The sequence below is a fragment of the Oryzias latipes genome, chromosome 15 (assembly GCF_002234675.1).
Source record: "Oryzias latipes chromosome 15, ASM223467v1".
Lineage (NCBI taxonomy): Eukaryota > Metazoa > Chordata > Actinopteri > Beloniformes > Adrianichthyidae > Oryzias > Oryzias latipes.
Genome location: NC_019873.2, coordinates 14,825,611 through 14,841,125, shown reverse-complemented (window position 1 = coordinate 14,841,125; position 15,515 = coordinate 14,825,611). Strand labels below are relative to the sequence as shown.

General features: G+C 41.1%; 1 protein-coding gene across 1 annotated transcript; it reads left to right on the top strand.

Annotated features, from left to right (window-relative positions):
• The first annotated feature begins 890 nt into the window (after positions 1-890).
• On the top strand, positions 891-7,996 carry fgfbp3 (fibroblast growth factor binding protein 3). Its single transcript, XM_004084747.4, has 3 exons — positions 891-1,051; positions 6,431-6,704; positions 7,000-7,996. The coding sequence occupies exons 1-3, from the start codon at positions 913-915 to the stop codon at positions 7,442-7,444; spliced, it is 858 nt and encodes a 285-aa protein (XP_004084795.2). The 5' UTR covers positions 891-912; the 3' UTR covers positions 7,445-7,996.
• The last annotated feature ends 7,519 nt before the right edge of the window (positions 7,997-15,515 follow it).

Genomic DNA, 15,515 nt, shown 5'->3' with positions numbered 1-15,515 from the left:
TGACAATGAAAGCAAGTCAACATTATTCAACTTTCATAAAAAAACATCCTCAAAAAATTGAACATTACATCACAGTGCAACTTTAACCGTCAGAGTTTTAAACAAGGCTTTTCTGCTGTCAAGAGTATGAAGCAAAGTGTGTTTGACTCATTTTGTTAATAATATCTTTATTTCTAGCTCCTAATGAGACAAAAAAACACTCTAGTTTTCAGAAAAGCTTGGAAAGATGTATAACTAAAGTTTAAGTTAAAACCACCTTAAAACAAATGAGTATATCTTAAATGTCTACAAACAAGGTTATAAATCCTTCCAAGTATCGAACTCTTTGCACTGTACAAAATGATAATAACTTTGATTAAAACATTAAAGAGATTCTTATTTAATAATACATTAATTAATTCAATACTTATAAAAACAACTAATTGAATAAAATGCATGAGTAAACAATCTAGAAAACAACATGCAACACTAACTGATAAGCAAAAATCTGACATAAAATAACAGCAAATAGACAGTAACAAAGAAAATAATAAAATACTTTTACATTAAAGAGATCTGTAGTCACTAAAAACTCCATTTCATGTTAAAAAAAGGGGTAATTTTGCTGGGTTACTGTTTAAAACCTAAAAAAAGGAACAAATTTGGTTTAAAATTAAATCACTATAACCTAAAATATTTATTGCTCACAAAAGTAACCCAAAATAATATTCCAACATGAATAACCCAAGTGCTTCAAGAGTGTACAATAATCGTAAGTGTGCGTGACACAGAAGCGTCCACGCTTACAAAGTATGTCAGTGTTCTCCACAGTCATACAGCAAGTGTGTCCTTTGTTCTTTTTTCACACACTTTCAGTGTTTGTGTGTGTTGGGAAGAGAAGGGGGGGGGGATCCTTCAGCTTTTGGTGGGTACATGTTCGTATGCTGCTCCTCATTCCCCACAGTCCCCCTCCTCCTCTTTCTCCTCCTTTATCCTTGCCTTCTCCCTCTTTTCTCTGAGCGATTGTGGCCCCCACATTCACACAGCGACTCGTTCAGAGGAGAGACACGGGGTAAGAACGCCGGACCTTTGCTCACACCAAACAAACTTCTCTCTGCTCTGCATTTACACTTTTCCACAAACACATGCAACCAAATCCTGCATCTTCTGAGGCAGTGAGGAAAGTCTTGTGTTTTACAATGATTTATTGATGAGGGTGTTTTGAAGGACAAGGGGGGAAAAGAGGTAGGGGGGTTGTGTGTGTGTGTAGAGGGGGGATTATTTTTTTTTGCTCCCCTTGTGTTTCTTTGTTGTTCATGTTCCAAAAAACTGGGTGAAATGTTTTGGTAGAGAGGTGAATTTTCTGCTCCTGTAATCAGTATTTATGAGGTTATCTTGGTTTCCCAAGATGCAAAAACAAGAGCAAACTTTGTACCCCAACAACTCACTGCTAAAAAGAAATCAGATGAGGACTTTCAACCTTTTCTTTCACCTAACTTTTTTTTTTAAGGTGAAGCATGATGTTTTATTTATGTGCAGCTGAGCCTAAGTCACTTTGGAAAAACGGAATAAACAGTTTTTTTAATGAAGTGAGACATGCTGTATCGTGTGGGGAAACTGCTTCTCGAAAAATGACATTGTCTGTACTCAGAATAGTAAGTGTGTTTTAGGGTGGTGGGGGGGTGTCCTTCCTTTTCAATATGTCCTTCACCTGACCGCTTCTCAGTCCGTCTAACTTTCATGTATTGAAGATACAGAGAAGACTCTTAATGGATTTCATTAAAAAAAACATTTCAAGAGTCCTTTATTTTTCCAAATTTTTCAAGTCAGGTTTTAGGAAGGGGTCAAATATTTGGTCCATAACTTAAAACACAACAGTGTGGATTAACAAAGAGTTTGTAAAAAAAGACTGAGAAATGTGAAATTAGACTAACAAAGGAAGTCCAGTTACTTGTTTCATAAACAGAACTTTAAGTATACAAAATGTTAAAAAACCGCTATCGCAAAGTTGCTTCTTTTATATCGTTACCATGAACTACTTAGGGTTAAATACTGTTTATACTATAACATAACATCTATACTATACATATAATACTATAACATCTACTGAGAAAGTTGAAAAAGTAAAGGTTGCAGTGTGACAAAAATGGATGTCCTGCACACACCAGCTTTTTGTACTCACATCTGAAGGAACCTCAGACATGGGTAAATGTAAATAAACATAAAGTAATAAGAACATTTCAACAGCAAGAAGTTTAGAAAATCTACGCTTTTCTAGAAATGTAAAAAGTTTTATCAGGACACAAAATTTCATGACAGGATCGATATATTGGAAAAACTGCTATAAATTAGGTAAACATAATATATTTTGCACATTCTTAACACTAAAAGACACATTATAAATGGGCTAACCAATATTCCTTTTAAAATTCTCGCTGAAAAATATTGTGGCTTCTGTGGCTGCACTTTTTTTAATATGGACTATTTTTGGCAATTTGGTTGTTTTTAGGTTAAAAAGATGTTCCTATAGGGGTGATTTTTTTTTTCCTTTTATGATATATTTTTTATATTCCAATCAGTGTGATCAAATGTGGAAAACATTTAGCTACACTGTAAAAACCGAAGTTTAAGAAAGACTATCGTTTCAAAAGAAATTGTCTTATTTTATGTCTTTCAAGGAAAATAACTTTTTCAAAAAAGTTTTTCAACAGCAGTTTAAGAAGTTTAAGAAAACTTGTCTTAGTGACTAAAATCTTTTTCTTACATTGAAATATGAATTCTTGATAAGACTTTTTTTCTTACCCCATTGGCTGATTTTGTTTTTTTTTATAATGTTAAGAATGTTTTATTTATTTCCAGGGGGCTTGTTTTGCAGTTATCATCAGATCATCCACTGACTTCTCAAACTTTAAGACCAGAAGACAATGGGCTTATAAAGTTTGGTGGGATTATTTTGAATGGACAGAGATGAGTTTTTACACTTGTCTGAACCAGCAGACGATCCAAAGATGACCAAATCTCCACTAGAACTCAGTGCAGTGTGAAAATGCTCTACAAAAGAGGTGTCAGTTGACTTGAACTGAATCCTATTGATTACTCTTTAACTGCTACATTATGGTATTCATCCATTCACACACTGATTGTGGCTCCACTGCTGAACACTGGTGCCAACCTTCCACCAGAGGCAAGATGGGGTTCAGTGACTTGCCCAAGGACACTTCAACACATAGGCGGGCAAGGCAGGACTTGAACCTACAATCTTCCGCTCAGAGGTCGACCGCTCTTCCACTGCACCATGATGGCCTTCTGTGTAAAAGTGTTTAGCTACATTCACACCGGCCACATTCACGAGCGCGCCTTAGGTGCATTCTTGAACACGCTTTTAGCATATGGTGTTCATACTGGACTGTTGCTTCCCGATACCAGCACATGTACCTACAGTTGGAAGAGGATGATTTGTAATGTTGAAGCGGTGCAAATCTGACAAATTTTGCTCCAGACTTTTTTTGTCCCAGCTTTATTCCCATATGTGAAAGACTTTGTGTCATAGAATTCTGGTCAGGCACAAACCGCAACCATTAAGTTCTCCTCCATGTTCAATTTTCAAACGGTTGGCACTTTGGTGAATTAAAATGTATGCTACCCACATGTCACTACCAAACCTGAGTTCCTGATTGACCAAAGTTCAACTGGTTCAACTTTCAATGCGTGTTCAATTGCTGCGCTCTTTGTATGTTGAGCCTGAAAACGGACTTAAAATCTTTTATAGGGACACGTGAGAGTTTGGAATGCGGAATTCTATCTGTTTACGCATGTTTACACAGACTTTCCATTGAAAGTGATCGCTTGAATGCGCGTTTCCAAGCATGGTGTGAATGCAGCTTTAGAGACTTAACATGTTTTTCTGTTTTGTTTTTTGATGTAAACAAAATTTGATAATATAGCACAGTGATCAAATTTGTTTCTTCTTGTACAATTATGACCAAGGTAATTCCTAAAAAATATGTCAAAGTTATCTGCTTTCACTGAACTTTAGGTTTAACGGATGAACCCCAATGGCACAATGGGTAGTACCAGACTCTTAAAGTTACCTATCATCAGCATAAATTGAACATATTTGTGTGTATCTTACATGAATTCGGCTTGTCAGTACATCCGCATTAATTACAGTTCAGAGCATTTATTCATTTCTCAGGGTATGTGTAATGCACACTTTTGTGTCATGCTGTGTGCACAGTTGGTCCTAAACCACTAATGCTTTTAAGAAGCTTCTATAGTTAATGAAGGAAGAGATTTAATGGATGAGAATTTAAGATATATAATCCCGCTGATTTGTTTGCATACTTTATTGATTGTGTTTGTAACACAAACCAATCACATTAAATTAATTGGAGACTAATTGAATCTGGAAAAACACACATAACTCCATAAGTCTTGAACTACTAACAGGTTTTTTTCCATGCAGCACAAAGAGTAGCCTTGGTTGCATATGGTTTCATTAATCTCTCTTAATCACCATAATATTAAGTGTTTTTAACTCCCGCACAAAGAAGCAGCTTATTATTTGAGTCTAAGTATGTAAAGTTATTTCATGAGGAAATGAGAGCCCCAGTTTTTCCCAAATAACATTGGAAAATCACATTTAAATAAACCAGGTTTATTTTAAAAAAATATAATACCCCTCACTATCTATACAGCTATCAGTAAGAGAAATAGAACAATGGCTTAACAGACCTTTAGTTTGTTGTGTTTGGTTAGCTAACATGAACATTTATCTGGAGTTGCTATGTGATGCTGTTTCTGAAAGTCCCCCTATGATTTTTTTTTTCATAAAAAGGTTCCAGTGGTGTTTTAGTTATGATTATGACGTTTTTAACCAAAACCCCACAACATAAATGTCTTAAAAAGCCACATTTCATTTTTATCTGAAGCCTCTGTTGCCAAAATCTCCTCTAGATTGGCGTGGCCATTGGTGCTAAGCTGAGTAGCTCAACCCTCAATCCACTCTTTCTGCAATTTGTGTCTTGCATGAGTGAAGAGCTTGACTCAATGGCGACACTGTGAAAGTGGTTGACATTTACATGAACAGCAAAAACAATGAAATGCCACAAAGAAAGTGACTATTCGCAGGTAATTTTCCAAATAGCGCCAGTGCCACACGGACCCGGAGGAAGGGTTAAGTTTAGGATTACGGGTTAAGGCTAAGGTGCGTTCACACCGATTGCGATTCGCACGGTAGAGGCGGCCAGTTCCAATGTTAAGGCAGTGGTACAGATGCAATCTGAGGTCCATTTAAAAGAAGGGTGCGGCGCAAAGGTCTGGTAGCAGCGCGATTTCAGTAGCGCTGCGCAATTTGGTACTTGTCTGAACCAAATCGTCCAACAATACCCGTCCCGGCTACTGTTGGGCAAGGCGTATACACGTATACACCTGGAACAGTCTGTCGCAGGCCGATCCAATCCAGGGAGGCGAGCTGGAGGTCAGACAGAGACCCGCTGCGTGATGAGGAGCTAGCCTGCTGGAGCCTCCTGAACTGCATATTTTTCTTATATTCATTGAGTCAATAATAAAAAAAAGGTCCCCTGATTTTATTTAGGTTTTCATTTTTACCCTCTCTGGTTAAAGCGGGACAGCAAACCTTCAAACTCGGTCAGAACGAGAACACAAATGCAGAGAAAACATTTCAGACTTTACCTTTAAGTTTCATTTTAGATACTTGCCGCCAGTCTTGGATGCACTTAAAATACGTGCAAAGAACTCAGCAATGTGCCATCTCCTCTTCTCTCGCACATGAGCTTGTGCACGCTGGATGGGGCAGATCATTGATTCAAACCAAGCGTCTTTGCAACAGTCTGATTGACAATGATTTAAAAGGAGAAATTCTCATCTGTCCTCTTACATAAGGAAATTGCCACAATTACATGTCAAAAACTCAAACATATTTCTCAGAGGGGGACTTTAGTCATGGCTGATTTTCACTAAGTCACTGGCAGAGACCATTTTTCCCACGATTGGGCCTTTTCTTTACTTTACCTTTACTTTCTTTACTCTTTTGTCAGATTCAAAAGTTCTTTTTTTAATCTTAGAAATCATCTTTAATAGGAAATGTACTTTTAAAAAGGACACAAATGTAATGACAAGGGGTTTTAAGACAACCAGCACTTCCCCCTTACATCCATCAGTTTCCTTTTGATTCCACGTTTTTAACATTGTGAGACTTCTATCAAAAGAATTGCTTTTCACTTCAAAAATGTTCCTTGAAATAATGCCAAACTTTTAATACAAAATAAATTGCCGTATACAAGTTGTATCCTCTTCGTATGTGATTTATTTCATTTACCTGTAACAAGTATTGTACTGCAAACAACTCTTGATTCCTTTTGTATGTATTGTTTCACATTTGCCCACTTTTTCTTCTATTTTCATGACCTGACCAAACATCCCTCTCCAGCCACCATGCACGCTTCACCATGGATAATCTTCCTCCTCCTATGCTTCCTCATCTGCGCTGGTGCCAAACGCCATAATGGCCAAGAAAAGCGCATCAAACCACATCAGCCTCTGCCGACATCTCAACCAGCTAAGAAGCCCAGAAGCCGCTCAGTCCTCAGCTCCGGAGAGTTTACTACCAAGGAAGGGCACAGCTGCACTTGGCAGACCTCCGGTGAGGGTTTGGTGAGCCTGATGGTCAACTGCAGCATTGAAGCTACAGGAAACGAGGCCAGGTGAGACTCTCCCAAATAGATTTTTATTCAATAAAAGCCACATTTAGATGAAATAACCTTTCAAAAACAAGGCATTCCCTCTGAAAAATTATTTTTATGTGTTTTTAATGACTATTTTTCTTTTTGGGTAACATGTTTCCAACAAGCCTTCTGGTTTTAGCAAATATGTACATTGTATGTTTTTGGAAAACTAATCTTAAACAGAAAAACCATAAAACAACACCTATTTTTACTAATCGAATTGCTATTTTTAAAAGCAATTACTGTAGTTTCTCATTTCCCAATTCTACTACAGGTATTGGTGCCGCTATGTTGGTAAACCCGACCTGTGCCAGGCCTATGGAGTGAAGTCCAGCCAGTACTGGAAGCAACTGGTGGGAAAGCTGAAGAAAAGGATGAACGCTTGTGAAGGGGAGAAGTTCTTGAAGGCCAAAACCTGTAAGAAGGCACCTGTTGAGGCTCACATGAAGCTTGCCCTGCGCAACGGAGAGGAGGAAAAGAAACGGGGAAAAGAAGGAGGAAAGAAGAAAGCCACAGCTGGTGTGAAGAGCTCAGATGGGGAGAAGGCAGAGAAGAGACAGAAGAAGGAGAAAGATGAGGAAGAGGAGAAAAAGAAGAGAGAAGAGAGGACTGAAGCTGAGGAGGAAAAAATGATGAGCGACATGCAGCCAGTGCAGACTTACTGCAGTGAGGGATGGCATTCTGTCTGCTCCTTTTTTGTCAAGTTCTTTGAGGGTTGATAAGAAGTTTTGAATCCTTGCAGAAAAAAGGCAAACTGAAAATAAAGAATTGAGAGAGAAAAAATCATGAAAAGCATCTTGTAGAAATTATCAGACAAAAGCATTGAAACTGTACTGAAAATTAGATGAAGAAACAACATATTTCACCTTTTTTGTCCTTAATTTGACTTAAAAACTGTACAGTATTCTTTATGAAATGTCTCTCAGAATCATTTCAAACTTTTATAACCCTACTGTGGCGAGGTGAAATTGTGATTATATTTTGTGTTGTTTTATATACTGATTACATTTAGTTTTGAGAAGTGTTTTAGAAGGTTTCATGATGGAGTTTTCAAAGAAATGTCCGGATCCATGTTAGGTGGACTACAATCATCACTGATCTCTCCTGATATTAACATGAATTAATAGTTTACATTATCTTTTAGACTAAATAAAATTGTAAGACTAGAATATACTCTTAACTTTTGTGTAAAATCAATCGCAGTGTTAGTGCGTTTTTGTGACACATCGTTTCCTAATAAAATGATTAAAACCCAACAATTAAACCTGAAATATTAGCAGTTTGTGTTATTGTAAAGAACAAGTTTAAATGTTGCAGAAGTCATTCCAATTTCAAAAAATTACATTTAAAGGTAAGTTTAATGATTTTAAAAATATATACATTATTATAAACAAAACAGCAAATTCCTGCAAAAAATTGCTTTGTCAGTTTTCCACTTTTATTTAATGAAACCATACATCTCACTAAGGTTGTGTTGCGCTAACAGCACCACTGGGTACCAATGTCTTCATAATAAACTGTTTTATCATCAGCGCCCAGGTATGGTTTACATATATTTAGACAGTAGGGGGGCTGCATTTATCACTTCTATCGGGCGCGAGATCCATCCCAGCTGACAGCACTTCTATCCCATCCTCAAATCCAAAGGCCGCTGCCATTGCACACCTCTGAAAGACGGGCTGCTTGACCAGTGCTTAGAGAGGGAAATCGCAGATATGGAGCCTCGCTTTGGGACCATGTGGACTCTGACACGACCTCACCAGTGGGAAATGGGCTTTAGCGACACAAGATCATGTTCTGATCAAGTCAAACCTTGTATACAGTATATAGAACTTTATGAGAGGTTTATCTGTCGTCTGCTGTTAGCTAAATTGCTGAATAAATATGAATTTGGAGCCCTTTTGCTGTACTTTACACATCATTAAACACAAATTTAGCCCCAAAGCTGAGGAACAAAAGGCTCTCCACTGGGCTCTTAGCCAGTGACCTGGAGGTTTCAGTTCAGGCACAGTCTTGTGTCAGGACAGAGAAAAAGCTTAAAAATAAACAATAAATATCAGTTAAAAAATTTTTTAGCAAAACTTTGCTAGGCTTAATTATACAATATCCTGGTTACATGAAGCTCCATATAGCTAAATGTATGTCTTTTGCTGCTATAGTGATTTCACTATGGTGTTGTTAGAGTTTTCTTTCTGCACAACAGTTGTTACACAATCAGAATAATAACTGGCCATAGTGAGGTGGAATGCTTGGGCTTGTTTATTAAAAATTTAAAACAGTTAAAAGCAGCATCATTAATTCTTCATCATCAAAACAGTCTGTGGCCTTGGAAAAGTGGACTTCAGTTGAAAACTGGGACACCAAGATTCAAAATGAAGATGCCCCAACCCAAATTCCCAGACCACGCAGGACAAACAACGTGGGAGTATTTTGTTTCAAGAATGAAAAGATACTGCAGAGAAGGGAGGCACAGAAGGTCAAGGAGTCAGATTAAAACGTACTAAGTGTTGGCTTTAAAGAGGAAGCAGAGAAAAAGATCTTGAAAAGGGGAAAAGGTATTTGGAATAAAGGGTTGGTTTTTTTTAAAAAAAAGGAAAAAATGTCATAATAATAATACAATACAATACAATAATACATGAAACAAAATGTTTAAACTGTTTAATGGTATGCTCCTTGCATATGATTTACTTCATTTACCTGTAACAAGTAACAGTCGGCTGCACAACAAACAACTGTGTCACATTTGCCCACTTTTTCCATGACCTGACTAAATGAAACACATACGTGGAAAATAATAACCAAATTTAGAGGCTAACTGGGTTGAAAATTGAACGAAAACAAACAAATGTAGTGAACTTTCAAGAAAATAAGGGATGTTTCTCTGCAGATGGATACTTTTTTGTTGTTATTTGTTTTGCTGTCTCTGTCTCCCATCATCATTCATGCAAATGTCCCCCTTTTCTCACTACCAAAGAAGATGACGCAGGTGAATGTTGGCCGCCACTCGACTACTCTGTCAATTGGACAACTGCATGATGTACTACATATGCTTATGCCTGTGACAATAAGTCTGCTTATTCTGATTCTGATTCTAAACTGCTGGTTTATGCCAGTTGGTTTGGCCAGTATCCGCAATGGATTCACTTCTGAAAGCACTACGTTTAAAAATCAGAAAACCCAAATGAAGGAGTGAAATGTATTAACATTTGAAGCAAATCCCTAGACCTGTCTAGTGTGATAGCAACTTAAGAGTGATTGATCAATTTATTTACATAATTTTCAATATGATTTGTGTCAAGGAGTCTTTGACATCACCAGGGTAGTCTCACATGTCCCAGGAATGGGTGGACCAAAGTCCAGGTTTCTAGTATCATTTTATCATTTTTTAGTCATTTTTTATTCTCAAATATCAAAATTTTAAGTTAATTTTGAGTATGTATTTAGGAACTTTTTAATCTGTAAAGCACTTTGTGGTACTACTGTACAAAAAGGCTTCAGAACTAAAGTCTGATTTGATAAAAGAGAATGTCTGCAAAGTAAAGGATGCAGCTTTCTTTTACCCTTGTGCTATCTTAGATGACCTCACCCTTACATTGACGTGTTCTCCCTACCATGACAAAGGTGGATAAAGGTGGAAAGATTTCATGTAATCCATGGACACCAGTGAAGATTACAAATCATTAAAGAAAAAAGGTTCAGCACACTGTCTAGTGGGTCTAGATGACCCAACTCCCAATGTTAAAATGCCTAGGATAGCACATGGGATAAAGAAGCAACCAAATATTTTGCGTCAGCAGCTTTTGGACTGCAGATGTCAGTTTAACCGCTGACAGAACAGAATCTGCACAAATGGCACCGGCACACTTGAAAAAACGGATCACCCTTAAATTATTTGGAGTAAGTTGATGCATTTTTGAAATTTGCATTTGTTTTTGTGGACTAAAGGCAAAAAGAAGATCCAGCAGTTTGAAACTTCGTTACTGAAACCACATGAGGTTCTCACTAACTGGTTGTACTGAGATGATCACATTTGTTCATGGCTCATAGTTTTCTTGATATTTTTATATTTTGCAAAGGTATTAAATAAGAAATGGATGCGTCTACTTAATTATTAAGATGACTTTGTGCATAGCCTTTAAATTTATTTTTTTATTAGCACTAATATTTTATTCAAGGACAGAAAAAAAAATCAAAAGAAATCTTTTTATGGCTTTCCTGGCTTCTTTCCTAATATTTCCTTTCTATGAACATAAACCTCGTGGGGATCAAGAATTTGTTTTTGTCCATCAAAGATCTGAACTAATTTAGTTTTATCTTTGTCTATACTTATGCTCTTATTTTGATATTTTTGTTGATTTTTTTTATTGATTCTAGAAAACACAAAAATCAGTAAAAACTGGAAGGAGTGTGACAAATGTTTAATATGAAACAGGTAAAAAAGGATGGTGCTTTCTCATTACCATGAAAAATTACAATGTAGATCTTTCTTCAAAGGGAACTTGTATGTATTTTACATGCTTCTATCAGCTTTGAAGTGGAATTTTTCCTCTTTACCATCATCAACTGTATAAAGAATGTTCACAATGCTTTCTATTTTTTTAAGAACTTCAGTACTCTCAACTTAATCACATCTGCCACTTCACCTCTCTGTAGAGACCTGATTGTGCTTGTAAATCGCACAAAACACACTCCACACAGTCACAGGAGGGGCCTGAAGAAATGATCGCTCGCATTTATCCACCAAGGCAATAAGAAAGACCCCCACACCCCCCATGTTGGACGCTGGCTGTCCGCCTGTAAAGCCTACAGCACAGCCAGGATCTGGCACCCCACTGCCTTAGTTCAGCTTTTATTCCTGAGCTTTTGTTTATCCTCTTCATTTTTCTTCACTGACCAAGAGGTTACAAGCCTTTACGCCAACAGCACAAGAACTTCTTTTGGTCCTCATCCAGTAAAGCACATGTGATCATGCAGTATATGTGAAAGAAAATCGTAAAAATTAAAATAAAAACAACCAAATTCTCTGTGAATAAAATAATTACAACAAATGATGTTTATCAGTTTTGAGAGAACCCAGCTGTGAAACATTCTTGTACAACAGATGCAAAGGTACTCTTCAGTCATCACAGAAATTCCATAACTACACCATGAAATCGAAAAATAAAAAAAGATGAAACTTGGGGAAAATCACTGTTTAAAATGCGGCGTTTTAAATTTTGTTCGAAAGAATGTGATGGGTGAAACATCAAAATGTGAGGAGACACTGTTGTGTCTTTTATTTTTTTGTTTATCTGTAGGGCTACAAAGCGAAAGTGCTTTGTGATTTTTCTATTTTCTTTTTAATCCAGTTTGATGGTTAAGATTCCTAACAAAAGTCAATGAGATCAAAACAATAAGTACTACAGAGTCAAAGAGGTTGTTTATAAGGTCTTCTCATCTTTGAAATGTTTTTTTTTTTTTTTTTTCCCATTCTATTTAGTATTTCTTTGTTTTCACCGAGCATGGCTCTTCAAAAACCTAGCCCACAAACACCCAAGAAGCAACTTGTGTCTTTCAACATTTTAACATGTTCAGTTCAAGAATGCAGTACATTGGGTTAACTAGTCTGAGTGTTCTTGTCTGTCTTACAACTAACACTTGTTACCACTGACCTGCCTGACTTAAAGCTGCTGAATCATTTTATAAAGCGGTTTTGTGCTGTGGACTCTTATCAAAATGTTTGTCCAAGTCAGACTCAAGCTGTGTGGCTTACAATTTTCCATGAAACAAGACTCTGCTGCCCTCAGGTGGAATGTGTTCAGAGGCCATGTCTTGCCATCAATACATGTTATCCCAGCATTCATGGCAGAGGAAGAGGCAACACTTTGACCAGGCAGGTTCATCACAAAAACTCAACATGCTTGAATAACACTTTCGCGTCCCAGGAAGGTGCTGTGCATATTTCTGAGGAGGAGAGATGAAGAGCACGCCAGCCCGTCGGCTTCCTTGCCAGCAGCTAAAGAATATTCACCTGTGAACAACAGCTATTTCCACTGGGTACTGAATTGCTAAAACCAAAGTTTGTGTCCCTGCATTGAGAAATGGCTTAAGCTCACTCAGAAGCAGCTGGAAAATATTGTGATACGCTGAAGAAGATAATCGTTGAGAATAATTATGAATGAATGATGGATGTTGTTGGCTAAGCATTGTTGTGGCCAGATATGTTTCCCCTGCCAGAATGTGCATCCTTTCCGAACTAACGTGCCGTGCCCAACGCTCAAATCGCTCAGCAAGAACCTCTCGTGCTTTTATTTATTTTTATTTTTTTTTAACTTGTCCTGTCCAACAGCTAGGCAAACAGATGAGAGCTGAGGGCCTCTTGTGTTGGACATATTTTATTTTAACAAGAGGGGTTATTCATCTTCAGACAAACCAAAGGTATGTCTGAATAAACCCCTTTTGTAATTGAGGCCATACTTTATTAATTTCAATCATGTTTGAAAATCTTTGGTGTTGGACTGGACGGAAAAGGAAAGAGGGGAAGAAGAGAGAGGGACGTTAGAGAGAGGGAGGGGGTAGGAGGGTGATAATAGGAGGGGAAGGGGGGTAAGACCATGAAGCAGCATAGAGCAGACAGGTTTACTGGTTGTTTATCATTACGGTACGGTTCAAATGTAGTAAAAAAAGGGCGGGGCCTGTTCACACACACTCAAATATTATCAACACACCTGCTAGCTGCAAAAATGTCCACTTGTCAACATGTACACAAAACAGATAGTGTTCACGAACGCATACCTATGCCTTTAAACCAACTAGTGTGAAATCTTTCATTCATTCAATCATGCAAACTATTAGTGCAAAGGTGAGCTAACACCTGTGCTCAGGTGAGTGTTTATGTTCTTCTAAAATGGATGGTGGAATGTGAAAAGAAGGGGGAGGAGCGCCCAGCCACCCCCACACCCAGACCCCCGCCGCAGCAGCAGCGGCAGCCGGAATTCCCCCAACGCCATACGGGAACACGCAGGGAACAACCGCCCCCCGGGCGACCAAGACCGCCACCCAGGCCAGGGCCAGCAGGACCGCCGCGAGGCCCCCAGAGCCAGAGAGCAGGGAGGCGCGGAGGGAAAGGGACCGCCGCCCCAGCCCAGCCAGGAAAGCAGCCCCCCCGCCGCGCCGGAAGAGCCCAACGCAGGGCCCCACCGGAGAGGGACGCCCACAGCCCCAGACGAGCACCCCACCACCACCCAGGAGTTCCGGGCATCCCCCCCCCTGACCCCAGGTACGAGCCAGGACCCCCCAAGGGAGACCCGCTCCGCACTCCAGGCAGCCACCCACCCGGCCCACGGTTGGTCCAGGTAGGAGCAAGGCAGGGGCCCGCCGCCCCCGCCCAGGAGGGGGGAACCCCGGGGAAAAAAGGGCGGCCCACAAGGGGTGTTATAAATATGGCCCGACCAGGCTCGGCCATGTTGGAAGTTTGGCGGGGCCCAGCGCCCAGGGGCAAGGACCAGGACCCACCCCCCAGGGACACGAACACCCTCGGCTCAGGTGTAATATGAACCCCCCCACCGTGCGGAGAGAGCACCGCCGGGCCCAGGGAGCCGGCACCCAAGGGACACGGCCGCCATCGCCAAGGGGCCCGCACCCCCCACCAGGGAAGGGGTAGGGGACAGATGTACCCCTACCCCTACCCGTTGGGCACTACCCAGATGTACTCCTTGTAAAATGTGTGTGCGTGTATGGGTGTTTGAGAGGGTGTTTGTGTGCATGTGTGTGTGTTTATGTTTGAATGTATATATTGAAGGGGGAGGGGTGTGTGTACTAAGGGGGGTGCAGTTAAAATTGGCGAGTAGGGCACTAAGGGGACATCTCTTGATTACTCACAGTGATGTCCCCTCACCCTCCACACCAAGGGGCCCTAAATGTCTAAGGTGCGGTTAAAATTGGCGGGTAGGGTGCCAGGAGGACATCTGCTGCTTGCTTGCAGTGATGTCCAAGCACCCCCCCTACCAAGGACCCTACATGTCTAAGGTGCAAATAAAACCGAAAGAGGGGGGGCCCACTCCATACAGCAACCATAGGAGGGGGGCCACTCCCAAGTAACCCCCCCCCAAGGCACATTGCAGGCTAGACCCCCCACCCCGTCACCCTAATATGAGGTTATATGAGGAAGGGGGTAAGTTGGGGACAGCTGGTAGACTGTCCTCCGGTGGTCAAACAGCCGTCCCCCAGCCCACCCCCAGCAAAGGGGCCAGGGGCACCCAGCCCAGGGGCCCCACCCCCGGAGGCGCCGACACCCCAGGCCCGGCACCACCCACCCCACACAGAGAGAGAGGAGCCAGAAAGCCTTGCCCCCCCCCGGAGCAAGCCCAGGCCCCCACCCCCAGACGCCGGCCCTAGAGGAGCTCTGGTCAGGCCTCGACGGGACCGAGGAGGCCAACCGGCCGAGGCAACCACTGATTGCCTCAGCGGAGACCCCGACCCGTTAGCCCCCCCGACCCGTACAAATAATGGGCCCCCCCTCCCCCCCAGAACGCCCCCCCACAGGACAGGGCCGACAAGCCCCCCACCCCACCCCACCCCAGACCCCGCAGCCGAAGCGGGTGACACCCAGAGCGACCGGGGGCCCCGAGAGGGTTGTCCCGTCCCGTCCCAGAGCCAGGGAAGGGCCGATCCCAGCCCCAGGTGCAGATGGGCAGCCCATCCGGCGCCGCTGCCCCCCCCCCCCCCCCCCCCCGAGCAGGGCCCCCCGCCAACCCCCCCCAGCACAGGCAAAGGGACCACCCCCCCAAGCCAAGCCAGACCACCCCCCCA

Coding starts and splice junctions, on each gene's coding strand:
- fgfbp3 (XM_004084747.4), top strand. CDS start 913: ATGTTCGTATGCTGCTCCTCATTCCCCACAGTCCCCCTCCTCCTCTTT. Junction 1,052..6,430: donor GTTCAGAGGAGAGACACGGG/GTAAGAACGCCG, acceptor ATCCCTCTCCAG/CCACCATGCACGCTTCACCA. Junction 6,705..6,999: donor GCTACAGGAAACGAGGCCAG/GTGAGACTCTCC, acceptor ATTCTACTACAG/GTATTGGTGCCGCTATGTTG.